The following is a 15,291-nucleotide window of genomic DNA, read 5'->3' on the forward strand; positions in this document are numbered from 1 at the left end:
AAATTGGTGATTTAATTGAATGTCATTGTATGCTGGTCTGTGAGTAACCTGTGATTTGTCACGTTTATCACTAATACTTATTTAACAAACTACAAACATTTGTCTTTGTGACTAATTATTCTGCAGCAACACGTAAAAAAAAAAAAAAAAAGATTTGTTCCATGGTCATTACCTCATGACACAGATGATTCGTGGTTTAAAGTGGTTTAAAGGTGTCCTCCTGTGCTCCCACTCCTGGTTGATGCTCCTAATTAACTCATAGAAAAAGCAGCAGAACCTCAATTAACATCTGCACGGAGCGGAAGATGAATGCATGTTTAATGCTCAGAGCTGATGGAGATTATTCCTGCCGTGTTTGTGTGGCCTGGAGGGGCCGCACAGCGAGCTAGGACTGGGCTAATTTATCTGTGTGGCGCAGGCACAATGCCAGGAAATTAGGTGGTCTGGGCCATTGGAGCTTTGCTAATATAAAACACAATATGCACATGCACACCCAGCATCAGACCTGCAATGCATCTCTGTATCTCTCAGAGGGAGGCCGGGATAATGATTCATTCATGATGACATTAACCTGGCAGCAGCTGATCTAGTCCCATCACATTTTTCTTGAACAGGAAACGGAGGAAATCAGGTTAGTCGTATGTTTGCAAACAGCTCTGGCCGAATCAGGGTGAATCACGGGTGCTTGCAATTTAAAAAACGGCTCCAATTAGATGCTCCTGCAGTATGTTTTGTTTGGTGTTCAGGCAGTGCTTTTGAGAGGGAGAAGATAACTTACTCCAGCCATTTAATATAACATGTTTATAAAGTTAGAAGAATTATAAGACACTGATTTAAATAACTAGGTCAAATTAGCACCAAAAGAATACTGTGTTAGTGCTCTTTCTTCTATTACTGTTGGGTTATTAACCCAAACTAAAATATAGTATGGTCGTGAGCTGTTATAATCTGTAGTCCTTTTCACACTTACATGTCACTTTTTGTCTCTGATTGTTGATTATTGTATATCCTTTGCATATATCATATGCACATTGTTTTGTACAACTAGAAATACACTTGAGAAAGTTTTTAGGTGGATACACTAATCGTGTTTTAGTATGGATAAATAACCCAACAGTAATATGTAAAATAACACTAGCACTGGGTCAAAACAACCAATTGGTACCAATCCCACACTTCCTCTAATGGCCCTGACACACCAACCCGATTATCGGCCGTCGGACATTCTGGCGAGATCGGCGACTCGAGTCTGTTCAGTGTGTTCCGTGCCGTCATCAGTCGGAGGAGCTGTCGGCATCCATTTTGGCCGATTTGACTTGAATCGGCCAGTGGGCAGTCGGACTTGATGACCAATCTGATTGGTGGAGTGCTAGCCCTTGACTAGCGAATCAGTGCTTCTTCCACAAGGAGAAGCCCGAGAGCTGACAACTCCAGTATCTTCTTATTACTAGCCATCGTATTTTCTTCCGTTCAGTGAGTAATGACAACAACGATCCTTCTTGACTACTATCAACACGCTCTGATGAAAACATTGACTGACGACAGTGTGCTCTGTGTTTACTAGGTCTAGAGAGATGTTCTGTCATTTCCAGTTTGAATTTTTTGGGCAACAATACAGATTATCGCCGCCTGCTGTTATGGAGATGTATTACGTATCACACGCAAAACGTATGCTCAAGTCGGCGTCACTTCGGTGTGTTCCGAGGCACTTTTTTGAGAGACGGGAGCCAACTGATCATTCCGACTGCCTTTTCTGACGGTCGGCCGTCGGGTTGGTGTGTCATAGCCTTAATGCAACCAACTGATCCTTTTTATCAGACCACACCTCATTTTTTGTTGAAAAATTGGAATCTTAAATCAATCCGAGATAACCTTGATGACATCATCAGGGTTATTTTCTCAGATGTTATAAAGCTCCCTCCAGAGCCCCATAAGAAATTGTTAAAAAAAGGTGGAGAACCCCTTTAAGTGATCTGCGTTATTAGTTCACACTTAATGTTCTATTCATTTGTACAAATTACAAGAAGAGCATGTTTTGTTTTTCTAGTGCTGACTGTGGTGAAGTATAGTTGAAGGTTATTTATAAGAACAGGAAGCCAAGCACTGTATTTTTATTGTATTGTAATTTGTATGTAATTTCCATGCAGAACATATTTCCACTGGTTTCTCTGATCTGCTCTATGCTTATTATCACAGGAAGTGACATCAGCTGCAGCTGCTTTACACTATTCTTTTATATCTCTTTACCCTCAGTGACACGGTTTTGTTTACGCAGCGCAGTTTTGATACAGCTGCCCAAAAGAATTAAATGTGATGCCTCTTCCCTCTAAACGGCCCTATTTATTCAACTCCTGCCTTTTTACACACTTTAGCTGCACTCTTGTATGAACAATCATAATTAGAAAAGAACTAAAATGTGACTCATAGTCCTTAGTATTTCCCTTTGCAGGCATGCTGAGTCACCAAACATCTGCCATGAAAATCTGCCTCTTTTTATGAGAAAGCACATGTGAAAGACAGAGAGTGACACTGTGTTTTTTCGGCAAACACCAAACATTGTGCTGCTTGGGGGCTACAGCTAAACAGGATGAGTTTTCCCTCACCTTATCTGGATTTCTGCTTAGAATGCTACATTCATCATTTATAATAATGGATATTATTACAGATGTATTAGTGTGAGCCAAGGCAAAGCTAATTTTAACTTATTTTATAATGCTGGACAGATTAATCAATGACAGTGCACCATATCTTATAAGTTGACTTGTTTGCAAAGTAACTTTCTAGGTGTCAAGTGAAAAGTATATTGAAAAAAGTATAACTTTCCCCTCTGAAAGGTAGTGGTTGGCAGATGTATCAAGCATAAAATGTAAATAGTCAGTGCAAGTAGCTAATGATGGCTTTGTTCAGCTTTAATGTACCAGCAAATCATAACAAGGAGGCAGCAAACACTTGTTTCTTTTTTTTCAAAAAATTGACTGTAAATATTAACAGTCTATAATCTTGATACATGGGGGCTCAATACCATGAACATACTGTGTGTTTATGGGGCTGTCAAATGAAGTGCTAAACAAGAGTTCCCTCTGCAGGACAAAAAGTGGAAGCGCCACTACAAAACTGTCAAAGCAACTACATGCTTTGATGACATCTAGTGTCAGAGGGATATGTATACGTGAGGCATGCTTGATATAAATCAGAGCTTTAGACGACCTGCATTGACTTTAACTTTTAATTCAGGCCATTTCTTAAGCTGATTAGGCCATTGTTTTCAGGGTCTTGGAGGATATATATTTTGATTATCTTGAGCAAAAACTAAGAAGTATTAGTGTAGGCTATTCTATAGAAAAAGTGACTTGTGCAGAGAAAACAGAAAACTTGTATTGTGCATAACTTTTATTTGTTACTATAGTTTTGCTATACCATTTAACACCTTTGGTGGTAAAATAAAATTAACAAAACAAGCTGACATATCTATTTGAAAAATATGAAGACATCTTTATTACCAGTACTACTTTGCAAATTATACTGAGCAGCGTAGCATCAGAAAATGATGGCAACATAAAACAGAAATCCAGTGCGGACACAAGTATTGTTAAAAATGTGAAATCAAAGTTTTTAAAAATTGCGTTCAAATTAAATAAGAAGCATAGAGGCCCTAAATGTGTGTGTTTACAGTGTGGAAGGCATGTACACTGTAAACAGAAAATATTAAAATGGAAGCAGCTGTGAAAAAACACATAAAGCTACAATATTATTTCATACTACACATATACTGTGTACATGAACACATACTTATATATACAATACTTGTACAGGAGAAGAGCGATGTCTAACTTAAACAAAAATGTGCAAAATGTTACACTTGTTCTCACCATATGCCATGTTGGCAATGTCTGTCCATCAGTTATTACTTGAGCTGCAACGCATTCAACTTCAGGATCACTCTCAATACAAGGCTGCAGAGCTTAAACCTCTTCCTCGTCCACATAAACAGACTTTGCAAACTAGCAGCTACAACAGTCACACATCTGAATGTCTTTTTAGGCTGTAGGGCAGATTATCATCAAAGCACAGTGAACAATCATTGAAATTAGAGCCTTTTCCCAAAGGTCATCCCAATTAAGTATTATTGCTCTCCAAGAGGAGTAGAAAAGAGACTGTACTTGAGCAGCTTTGCTGTAACCATGGTGAACCTGACACAGGGGTCCAGGTTAGTTCTATTTAAAGGTACTGAAGGTAACAGAGATTAGCATTGCTAGCTGAAAAGGCAGTGTTTGAGCAGTTATGTATTACTAATACTCAATAGCCATGTCAGCCATCTGAATACCTGCCTACTTTATCTAGTTCAGCAAACTGGTGAGACTGTAATATAATGTAATCCAACTTAAAATAAGTGGGTGAACTGACAGACACTCCATAATAAATACGTAGCTTAATAACTCCAATCAAAAGGCTCTCTACTCTTTAAGTGTTTGAGCGATGATCTCCACTTTTAATGTCAGTGTATATAATCAAACCCATTTGTGTTTAGAACAGTAATAAGATGCAATATAAATCTATAGGAAGCATCTGTTTTTCTTTAACAAAAAAATACAAAAAAAAAAATATTTTATTTGGCCATTAACGATATGGTTGTTTAGATATATGTCCCAATTAATCTTATTTACAAGGGGGACCTGATCAACCAAGAGATTTGTGACAGTTTCAGCATTGTGAAACTATAGTGTTCAAGGTACAGTGGTGAGAATGAGGTCTGTTATATAAAATCTTACTTTCACAACTCAAATGTACATTTTTAAAGAATAGCCCAATGCCCAATTAAAGGTTGATTTAATTTCTAATTTACTGTATTTCATGGCTTTTGGCTTTCTCTCTCTGCCTAAATAAAATAATCTAAAATAAAAGCATCCCACACAGAGTCAACTACCAACTAACAAACCAAAGTGAGTCACAAATCATGTAAGAAAGGTCCATTGAGTCATCACCCTGTGAAAGTGAGAGTTCATGGACTCAGAAGACCCACAGCCACCGGAAGTGACATCAACAGTGACAAAAACCATGGCGCTGATTTGAACATTACACTGATTGCAGAGCAGATTGGAAGAATCCCTGTAATAGAGCAGAATGTGAGTTTAGATATTGTTTCAGTTGGTGTTTGGAGGAAACAAAGACTCAAATAACAAGCTGAAGTTTTTTTTCTTTTCTTTACTCACTGTGATGGACGGCCATGCTGTTCTCCTTCCAGCTGCTGCCCTGGTAAACCCTGCAGGTGTAGGTGAAAGGCTTCTCATCAGCCAGCGGGGCCCAGGTGAGGCGGCACAGATTAGGACTCACCAGGCTGACGTTGCTTCTCCTGCGGTCCTCTGTGGACACATAGACAACGGCGTTGGGGTAGGTGCTGCCCACCAGACGGCTGTCCTGCCGGTACTCACAGTAGGGGCCGGGGACCTGGTACGTGGGTGGAAACTCACAGTCCACCCTGACGTTTCGCTCCAAGTAAGTTAGACACGGAAACATCTGAGGCCCGCGAGGAGCGAACAGAAACGCATAGATTGAGTTCACTGAAAGAGATGCAAACAGGGTGGGAATCAAAAATTTTCTCTTTTTCAATGTGAATTAAAGGCAGCAAAATACTGAGAAAAGCTGAAGACAATTCTACTGCAGTCTACGAGAGAACTGTGATATGAGAAAAGATTTTTTTTCCAGCAGCACAATGATCACAAACATAAAGCCAAAGCTAAACAATGACTCAAGTCAAAATTTAGTAAAGACATCTCTGGCAGCAATAACAGCCTTGAATCTACTATATGAACAGATCTGTATCAGTTTTGACACGGCAGTTTAAAAAAAATGATATGCAAAGCTCTGACCATTGCAGCAACAAATTATTAATTTTTTCTGGATGCTGACTCAGGTTTATTACACAGTGCTGTTTTTAAATAAGGTACTTATGTTAATGGAACCCCAATGTGTTAAATATAGAATAAATAAAGGGGCCATTACAAAAAGGAAAAAAACATATGAATAAAATGTGTAAACCACATCTTATTAGTTTTATTAGAAACATATTTTATTTCAGTATAGAAACGCCCATTTTCAAAAGTCTGTTTTTAGTTCTTAATGCATATTTCATGACATGTATTATGTCAGATACTGTCATTGTCATAATAATGGTGTTGTCATCGCTCCCACACCTTACAGCCAATGACATACCTCTGCATCTCTTAAGCTAGCAAGCTCAACAACTGCTACCAAATGTAGCCAGTTAGCTCCTGTTAGCTAAAACAACAACAATGTCAAAGTGATTCTGAGTTATCCAACCAACCAGAGGCTGCTGCTGTAAATGAACACAGTACAAAAACACATGGACTAAACCTCTAGGTTTTAAGCTTAACAAGGCTTCACTTGGTACCTAACTAGTGGGCTTAAAGGGATACTTTACCGATTTAGCATTAAGCTTTTTATCAGTAGAAACACTGTAGTATTTTCGATTGACCGTGCTTCCTTCCCTCGTGTCCCCCTGAGATGAGAGATCTCTGTATTGTGGGTCTGGAAAAAATCTTCCGATGACGGTAAAAGACTATTTTTGCGTCATCTGAGGCATTTTTGCCCAGAGTCTGTGGACTACAGCCAGCTAGTTCCACGTTTTCAACCCGCCCATAAGGGGTTGGACTGTCTTTACACAAAGCTTGCCGAAGTAAACCGAGTGTCAGTCATCTTGAAGCTTCGCTAAACAGTCTTTTCAGCAGCAAACTTTTACAACAGTTATGTGCATTGAAACTACCACACGTGTACCACCGGGATACATTATTCAGATCTGAGAATATGCAGGACACTTTATTACAGATGGAATACTCGACACACTACGCGAGCTTCGCCTGCTACGGACCAGCACCTCAGCCTGCAGTGTCGCCCGATACCACTAGCCGGGGAAAGGGACCTCGACAGCGGTGTGCAGGAGTTAGAGCTAGGTGGAAAGCTAACACTAGCCTGCCACCTGTTCCATCAATCCTGCTTGCAAGTGTCCTCTCATTAGACAACAAACTGGACTACATCCAACTTCAACGAAACTCCCAACGCGAGTTCAGAGACTGCTGTGTTTTTGTTGTTGTGGAAACATGGCTGAACAACAGTGTACCGGACTATCCAGCTACCAGGCCTGCTGCTCTGTCGCCAGGTAAGACTAGTGGAGGTGGGCTGTGTTAACACGGACTGGTGCGGAAATGTATCCAACTAACTGCTAACTGCTGGTGGAGTTTGTGACTGTTGAATGCCGACCAGTCTACATTCCACGCAAATTTACGGCTTTGTTTATACTTGGTGTTTACAGCCCACCAAGCGCTAATGCTAGTATGCGTTAGCTGAACTTTACAGAGCCTATAATGTGTGTGCACTAAATGTAGCCTGTTTCATATGTCGTTTTTATATATTTTAAATGTGTAACACCACTTGAGCCATGGTGAAACGTTTCGTGTATATGGTTGAAATGACAATAAAACACACTTGAGTTGAGTTTAATGCACTGTCTGTCTGTAAACAGTAGGCGTGGCTTGGGAGTGGACTCTAAAGCAGCGAAGCAAGTGCATTCTGGGATTTGGTGTCTTTTTATCCACATGAGCCAAAAACACATTTTCTGGCTTTTCTCGGCCTGGAAGGCACCAATTTCTAATTTTTTTTTCACATTTCTACTACATAAGTGACCCAATTTAAAGATATATTCATCTTTCCAACTGTGAAATATCCCTTTAACTTCACTAGCAAGACTGATTTGTGAGCTCTTACTCAGCATCAAAGTGAAAAGCTAGTGTTAGCAGTGTTAGCACCTTTTGACTAGAGCAACCACAGAGAAAGTCTTTCTTTTTGCTCTTCACAGACACGTGAGGAAGACCGTCTTTAAAATTCTAAATGTGACAGAAGTAACTAACCCACTATACGGACTTCCTCCCTGCTTCCTCTTCGGTAACCTAACCATCTAAGTACACTCAACTCATGAACTACCATTACGCTACTGGATGTCACCTCCTCATTTCAACCCCTTCCCATCTCCCATTCAATTTAGTGTCACAGCATTCTGTAACTTGTCTTGAAAGTCACTAAATCCTTTGTAATAAAGCTGGTATTTGTTAAACTTCTACATTGGGATTACATCACCCTAATGAAACTTTACTGACCTCTGTGGTGAAATTGGGTAATGACATCTTTGCTGCAGTATTGAATTTAGACAATCTGGACTTCATCTCAAATCTGTTTCCATTACTAGATTTATTTTTTTGCAACAATAGTCATCTTTTTTTTTAGACATATCCCCATATGCCCAACATCAAACCAACTTTTGGCTACAACGACCTCAAATTTCAGCCATAGCCTAGATTCTTAAGTAGATTTCACAATCTGAAAATAAACAAATACAAAACAATAACACATACTGTGAGTAGATTGATGCGTTATCATGATCCTGCCAAAGAAGAGACAGAAGAACAGGTGCAGCTCCATAGCGATTGTGTCTGTCCGGTCAGATCAATAACCTTCACACCACCTTATGGCCTGGAAGAGTTCAACATGGGACAATATGATAAAGTTGCACATGCAGCCTCAGAAAACCATCACTGATTAATGCAGAAAAACACAAGATGACATATTTAGAGGCACAAAGTAAACATGTAACCTATTAACAAACTGCACCATATGTTGGGTCACTTAAGTTATCACTAGCGCAGTGATAGCGGGCTTGTGCTGTTCTGCTGCAGCCCAAATGCAGAGAGGACTACGCCCATGCAGTGTCCTAGCTCTGCAGCAAACCGAACTCCCCTCATTGTGTAGGCTACGCTTTTTTTGTCCTCTCTGCAGTGAAAGAACCGGACAGGTACGCAGACATGCTTCTGATACACGCAAAAATGATCTGAAAATGTTAAATTCCTTACACTGTCGAAGCCTTTTTTTTATCCCACTCTGCAGATGAGACAGACGGTCTTACCTGATGTGGTGCCTGTCCCGAGGTTGAGCTGCGCCGGTGTGCCAGAATGCGGAGCAGCAGCATCAGCATCAGCAGAGCTCTCACTGTCGGACTGAGGATACAGTTAGGCTTATCGCTGTGTACGTAGTCACTCAAACACGCACACATCCTTAAAAGACCATACCCTCATTGCACAGCAGGGATCCAGGAGCAGGGACATTAATTTCACTTTAATTTATCAGGGAGCAAAGTTACAGCTCTGACCAGAGATTTGATGCACATTAGACCGTCATGTGTTATTCAAGCAGGACGAGGATGGGAAGTCTTTACTTTGGAGTTTATAAATTAAACAGTTGTGAGAACTGGAATTTTATACATAAAGGCAATATTCAATTTGCTTTTCATACCACTACTCCCATCCAGGTTATTGTTTTAGGGGAACTGTAAGTTCTTGGTGCAAAAGAAGAGTTCCCTCTGCAGGACAGAAACTGGAAGCCACACCACAAATATGACAAATAGGCTACAGCAATGTTTTGGTGACATCTAGTGTAAAAATAAAGGTGCAGGTGCAGGAAATTCAAACATCTTATGGCTTCAGAAACTCTGAAGCCATACGTTTGACAGTAAACTTTAATTCTAAATTTGTCCTATCCACGTTCATACCACTCCGTTTTAGCTTATTGAAAGTTAACATAGGCCTAATTGACCTATTGTATACCTCTGCAGTAGTGTCTCCACTGCAATCTTGGTCGCATTAGAGACACAGAAACAACAATGACTGCCAAATGATCTACCTGTTATAACATTTTCTTTGTTGTTGTTTATGCACATGTACAAATGCACTGTAGTTTACCTAGTACCTGCTGAGCAGCAGGAGGGATTTTTTTTTTTCAAATGTGAATTAATCAATATGGGACATCATTAGAAAGTTGCGAATGCAGCCCCAGAATACCATCACTGATTAAAGCAGAAAAACATAACAATATTTCAATCCACATAGTGACAAAAGGAAACATGCAAACAGAGTGTCAACTACACCGTAAATTACTGTATCCAACTGGTACAATAATAGTGGGCCTGGATGTGCTGCTCCGTTTGCAGTCCAATGCAGGCTGCAGATGAGAATACACTCATGCAGTCTTTACACTTTATTTTGGGTCAGTGGGACATTTAATAAGCTATTGGGGGGGAAATCTTTTACATAAACATGTTGTTGTTGATGTTCATATAATGTAGAATAATGTCCAATATTGTTTGGTATTGGTATGCAGAAGAATACAAAAGTGAAAAGAAAACATGAAGGCACATGGATGCCCATATCCATAGGATATATACATATTTAAAGACGAACAAAAATAGGATGGAAGTTATTGAAGAAAATGCAGTTCTTGTTTAAAAGTTTAAAAAAATACAAATAAATATTTTAAAAAACGGGTTACCCCTTGCATTTTATTTGCCTGAAAAAAACAAATACAGCAATAACACCTTTCATAATGAAAATAATCTTTAGTATATATTTAATATGAATTCATTAATTATTATTAACTTGAATCAGTCAAGGAAACATGGAGGAATGAGAAAAACATTTTGTAACATATCATTTAAACCGTCATTTATTGATGGTCCCTAACTAAGCATCCCAGCTGTTGTGTATGGGGGCTGATGGGGAGGTCTACTATGCAGACTAGCTAAAAGTCAGAGACCCCGCTGTGTGCTGTGTGTTCATGTGTCAGACATGTCTGAACTAGATACTGTGAATGTATAACAATGTATTAGTATCGTTATTAGTATCAGTATTCTACTTTTCTACTTTTCCTGCTCACAGTAAATGAAGTGGGCTGTTGTGAATAATCATTTCCTTTAAAATTAAAGCATTTTTTTTACATAATGAAAGCTTTAGGCTAATGCAGAAGATGGAGCATTCTTATGATATTTTAGTTGGACAACCCTTTTATGTTAAAAATGCCTTTCTTATAAATGCAGAAATAACAACTATGCCAAACAGTTTTTTTCCTTCAAATAACTGGAGAAAAGTACATGGAATTAAAAAGTAGTGACTTAATGAATACTTGGTGCCATTTGAAAATATAACGGTTTAATGGTAGTGTAGTACTACAGTGTACATCAATGAAGATGAATAGGTGATGGCTCCATGTTTCATCTGCAGTGTATCGTCAGCAGCATCCAGCAGAGGAGCAGCAGGGATCACAGCTACAGAATCTTTAATGAATACTTTTGGCAGGGATCACTACATCTGCTTTCTCTGCTTTCAAAAGTCAAAAGGGAGGAGACAAAATTGGAACAAAAAAATGTAGTGTTGACATATTAAGTACAGTGTGTAAAATGGCAGATATGCTGTGCTTTCACCGCTCGCTGTGGTTTGTGCCTTTCAGAGAGCTCTGCAACCCTTCTGTCACTGTCCTGGGAGACTGCTTCAGTGTGGCAGTTGTTCAGCAACTGTCCAGGAAGGACCTTGACAAAATGGATGAGCAGTGTGAAGAGGATACAGTGAGAAGATACAGAGGAAACAGTGGGTCTAGCTCAGTGGATTTGACAAGATGGAATTGTGGTTGTTCTTAATGTTTTTCAGGCAACACAAGCCAATGTTACATCATTTTACATATCCATATGTGAAAATGACATGCATTATGGATTTAGATTTATAAAAAAAATACACACTAAAACACCTCAGATCTTATCTTCATCATCCTATTTCGGTTGCAAACAATAAAACGGTGCTTCACAGCCAACATCTGGTAAGGAGTAAGACAGACTTGGGCCATGTTACTCCGCTGTGTCCCTTTTAAACCGGTCCCCTGTCCCAGCTTTCAAATTAAGTGTGGACTCACTAAGTGTGGATCAGCTGCAGCTTTGACATACCTAGCCCTCTTAATAGGCTAATTCATCCCTTTTACTGTTAATGTAATATTTATGTAGTTATAAATTATATGCCTATTAGCAGAATATACTCAGACACATATCCATGTGTTCTTTTGTTTTCCTAATAATGTTTTTTCATGCAGATGTCAACGCAGTATAGATCTTCAATACATTAGTTGAAATAAATGATCTGCGTATTTGTGTTTTATATGTATATATTTTAATTTATGTTGGCAAAAGGAGCTGAGAAACTGCTGACACGTATTGAACTTGCACACTGAATGAGGAAACAACAGATGAGGTGTCTCAGCTAATCAAACCCTCATCACAACATTTCCTTTTTCTTTCTCATTCAGCCTGAATTCAATCTTTTAATATGAGGCTAGAGGTTTGTAGATTAAATGTGATCCTCTGTCCTGTGGTAAAACAGAGGGTAGAAATCAATACAAATCCTTATACAATACTGAGAAATGTCCCCAAAGTCCACTGGAGCAGCATTTTCTCCCCCCTTCTCTCTCCCCACTCCCCTCCCTCTCTGTCCCTCTCCCCTCCCTCTCTCCTCTGTTTCTTCTATAAGCCGACCTCTACTGTATACTACACCTGGCATCACACTGCAGAGCACTGGGTAGCTCAAACTGCACCAGACAAGGTGAGAATGATTCATATACTATTATTTGCTGGGTCTGAGCTATGGCAAAATATTGAACTGTGCTATGCACAATGCTTTTCTTTAAGTCTGGATGAAATATTAGGCTTAACACTGGAGTCAGCACTAAAGCAAATATTTGAATGAAGGCAAGAGTAGCTTTGCATCAAGCAAACAAAAAAGAGCTGAACTGCTTTGTATATTTTCTTAACATATTAAATAAAAGCAGGCAAATACCGTAATCAGCATGTTTGACCGGAGGGGGGTTAAGCACAGAAATGTGTCAATGTTGGCAATTCACCAGTGAAGTTTGCAGTTCATGTCTTTGCAGCGTAAAAACAGTGAGGCTGTATTGTATCTCAGTTGTTGAGTATTATGGTTCAGTAACCTCTGAGGAAGTGTGGCATTCATGTCTCTGAAATCTGACCCCGCTCATTACAGCACAGTCAGCTTCATTTGATTTGAACATCAGTAATGTAAAGACATGACAGCAAAATAAATAGGCTAGCTGTTTGGTTCCGGTGTATAGTAATTGCCTGGTGTTACCTTGTGCTGACTGTTTTATTAAATTTCTTTTTTTGTTGTTGCAGGAAAGTTGGGAGAATGTTCTTCCTTGCTACAATTTTCCTTTTTGGTATGTATGTGAATTGAGAACCTTTTTTCTAATATTTGCATGTTCTTTTCCCTTTCATTATGAATGATACTCTCAACTGAGTGATTTTTTTTAATGTTGGTAAATATCTGATCATCTCTCTGTGTTATACTACACATAGGCTTTGCGTCAGCCCAGAAAGTGATTCAGTTAAACTACTGCTCAATAGATGAGCACCACCTCAGGATGGATTGCAAATATGCGCTTCCCGCTGAGTCACCAGAACCATTTTGCAAGTATACAAACGGCGAAAGACTCTTTGACACCACCGACCCAGATGAGGAGCAGCATGCCCCCTTTAAGAAGCGCGCCAGAGTCCGCATCTTCCCGGGCAACATCTGTCGCTTGCTGTTTAAAAACCTGCCCAACGGCAAGTCCAACTTCACCTGCAACATCAAATTTGCCGACTCAGGCACAGCATCCAAAACCTCAGTGGTTGAGAAAAGTAAGCTGCTTGTGCTCATGGCAATTGTTTACCACAGCTGTGCACATCCTGTTATTTTACAAAAAGAAAACATTTGAGTGACTGCCAAACAAAATGCTCCTCCTTCTGAATCTGCATTACTTTTCTTATTACAGAGCTCCTCCTCCCGTGCTCAGCGTGGAGTGTCCTATTACAAAGCTGCAGTGGCCTACTACTGACCTTGATGACACTTCCCATGCTGCTGGAAATTCACTGGCTGTGAACAAGGCGCCAAACTGCTGCATACGTTAACACTGCACCCATAATCATCTGGTGACTGCTGTTAGACCCTCCTGAAGTTGTGTGTATGCACAAAGTGCAATGGGTTGAACTGAATGAACGTACAGGATATATTTAGTATGTCACAGGCCTGCTAACTCTGCATCATACAATCAATACTAAGCACACATACTACTTAACTGCATACACTTTATACTCTCACATATAAGCAGTTATTGAAATGTGCAGTACAAATCTGTTGGATAGATCTTGATTTCTGACAGATGTGTCTAACAGGGTGATGAGTAAAAAGCATGAATGTGACTTTGTCTTAAACTGAAAGTCTATATTCTGTAATATTCGATATCTACATTCAATAATTTTAGTAATTTTATTAAACGTAATGAAAGATACTTAGCTTGAGCCTTTAGTCTTAATAACAAGAAAGGAAGAACTATATACGAGGACTGCCAATAAGAGGGATTTTAAAGAGAGATGAAAACTGCTAAACCATCTAGCAATTTAAATTTCCCCAGCTCAAAAGTGATGAAATGTTGCACTCTGCAATGTGACATTATTGAGTATCTGAGTATCAATACTCTTTAAGGTAAGCAATCTATCTTACCTGACTGAAATCTGTCCCCTGTGTCTTCTTCTTGGCTGCCAAATGATGAGGGCAGACCGAGGTGACCTTGTGCCACACAGGCCCAAGATTGCGTTGTATTAGTCAATAAGAACTGGGTAGGGCAACAAAGATAGCTTTGGCAGGGTTTGCTCTAATGGCAAGCAGAGAAACAAAAAACTTTTAAACTGTTTTTGACTGACTACTAATAGATGCATGAGCAATAAAGTCTGTATTCTATTCTATTATGAGGAGACGATGTATAAAGTCCCTCAATTATCGTGACAAAGAAAAACCAAAACACAAACTCAGTTTTTACTTTGCCTTTCACTTGTGCCTGAAACACATGATCCATGTTCAGCCGAGGCTTGTTGTCATAAATATACAGTATGTTTCTGAAAGCTATACGTTTAGTCAGATCCACAAGGTTCTATTTATACATGGCCACTGAATATGCTTTATATGGTGCAATGTTTTCTCTGATAATGTAAAGGATTTTTACTTACTTTAGTTGAGTAGTTGGTGTATAGCCAAAGCACAATCATTTAATTGCACTGAAAAGCACTGCTGTACTATGTACTGTATAATGACAATAAACTGAACTGAAACGTAACAAATTTTCATTAAATGAAACTAACCAACCATTTAAATGTGTTAATGCATGAGCTCCAGCATGCATGTCCACAGTTAGTTTGTGTGTTAAGGTGAGGGTGCTGTTGATGTCCTGCAGAGGGTAGCCCTGGGTCAAATTGGATGGTACTTCAAAGTGTCAAAAAGAAGAAGAAAATGATTGCAGGGATTAGGTACTACAGTCAGGCAACACCCAAATTAAAAAAAAAATTGCAACAGAGTATTGTGT

General features: G+C 39.3%; 1 protein-coding gene across 3 annotated transcripts; it reads right to left on the reverse strand.

Moving 5' to 3' along the window:
* Positions 1-3,617: 3,617 nt before the first annotated feature.
* si:ch211-215c18.3 lies at positions 3,618-9,375 on the reverse strand. 3 transcript variants are annotated; one of them, XM_036008689.1, is made up of 4 exons: positions 8,975-9,375; positions 8,424-8,551; positions 5,211-5,558; positions 3,618-5,106 (listed from the first exon to the last, which is right to left on the reverse strand). In XM_036008689.1, the coding sequence occupies exons 2-4, from the start codon at positions 8,488-8,490 to the stop codon at positions 5,000-5,002; spliced, it is 522 nt and encodes a 173-aa protein (XP_035864582.1). In that variant the 5' UTR covers positions 8,491-8,551; positions 8,975-9,375; the 3' UTR covers positions 3,618-4,999. The 3 variants fall into 3 exon arrangements, with proteins under 3 accessions (XP_035864582.1, XP_035864581.1, XP_035864580.1); XM_036008688.1 differs by having other exon boundaries at positions 8,424-8,541; positions 8,919-9,375; XM_036008687.1 differs by having other exon boundaries at positions 8,424-8,541; positions 8,972-9,374.
* Between the last annotated feature and the right edge of the window lie 5,916 nt (positions 9,376-15,291).

This window comes from Sander lucioperca, chromosome 13 (genome assembly GCF_008315115.2).
Source record: "Sander lucioperca isolate FBNREF2018 chromosome 13, SLUC_FBN_1.2, whole genome shotgun sequence".
In the NCBI taxonomy this organism is placed as follows: domain Eukaryota; kingdom Metazoa; phylum Chordata; class Actinopteri; order Perciformes; family Percidae; genus Sander; species Sander lucioperca.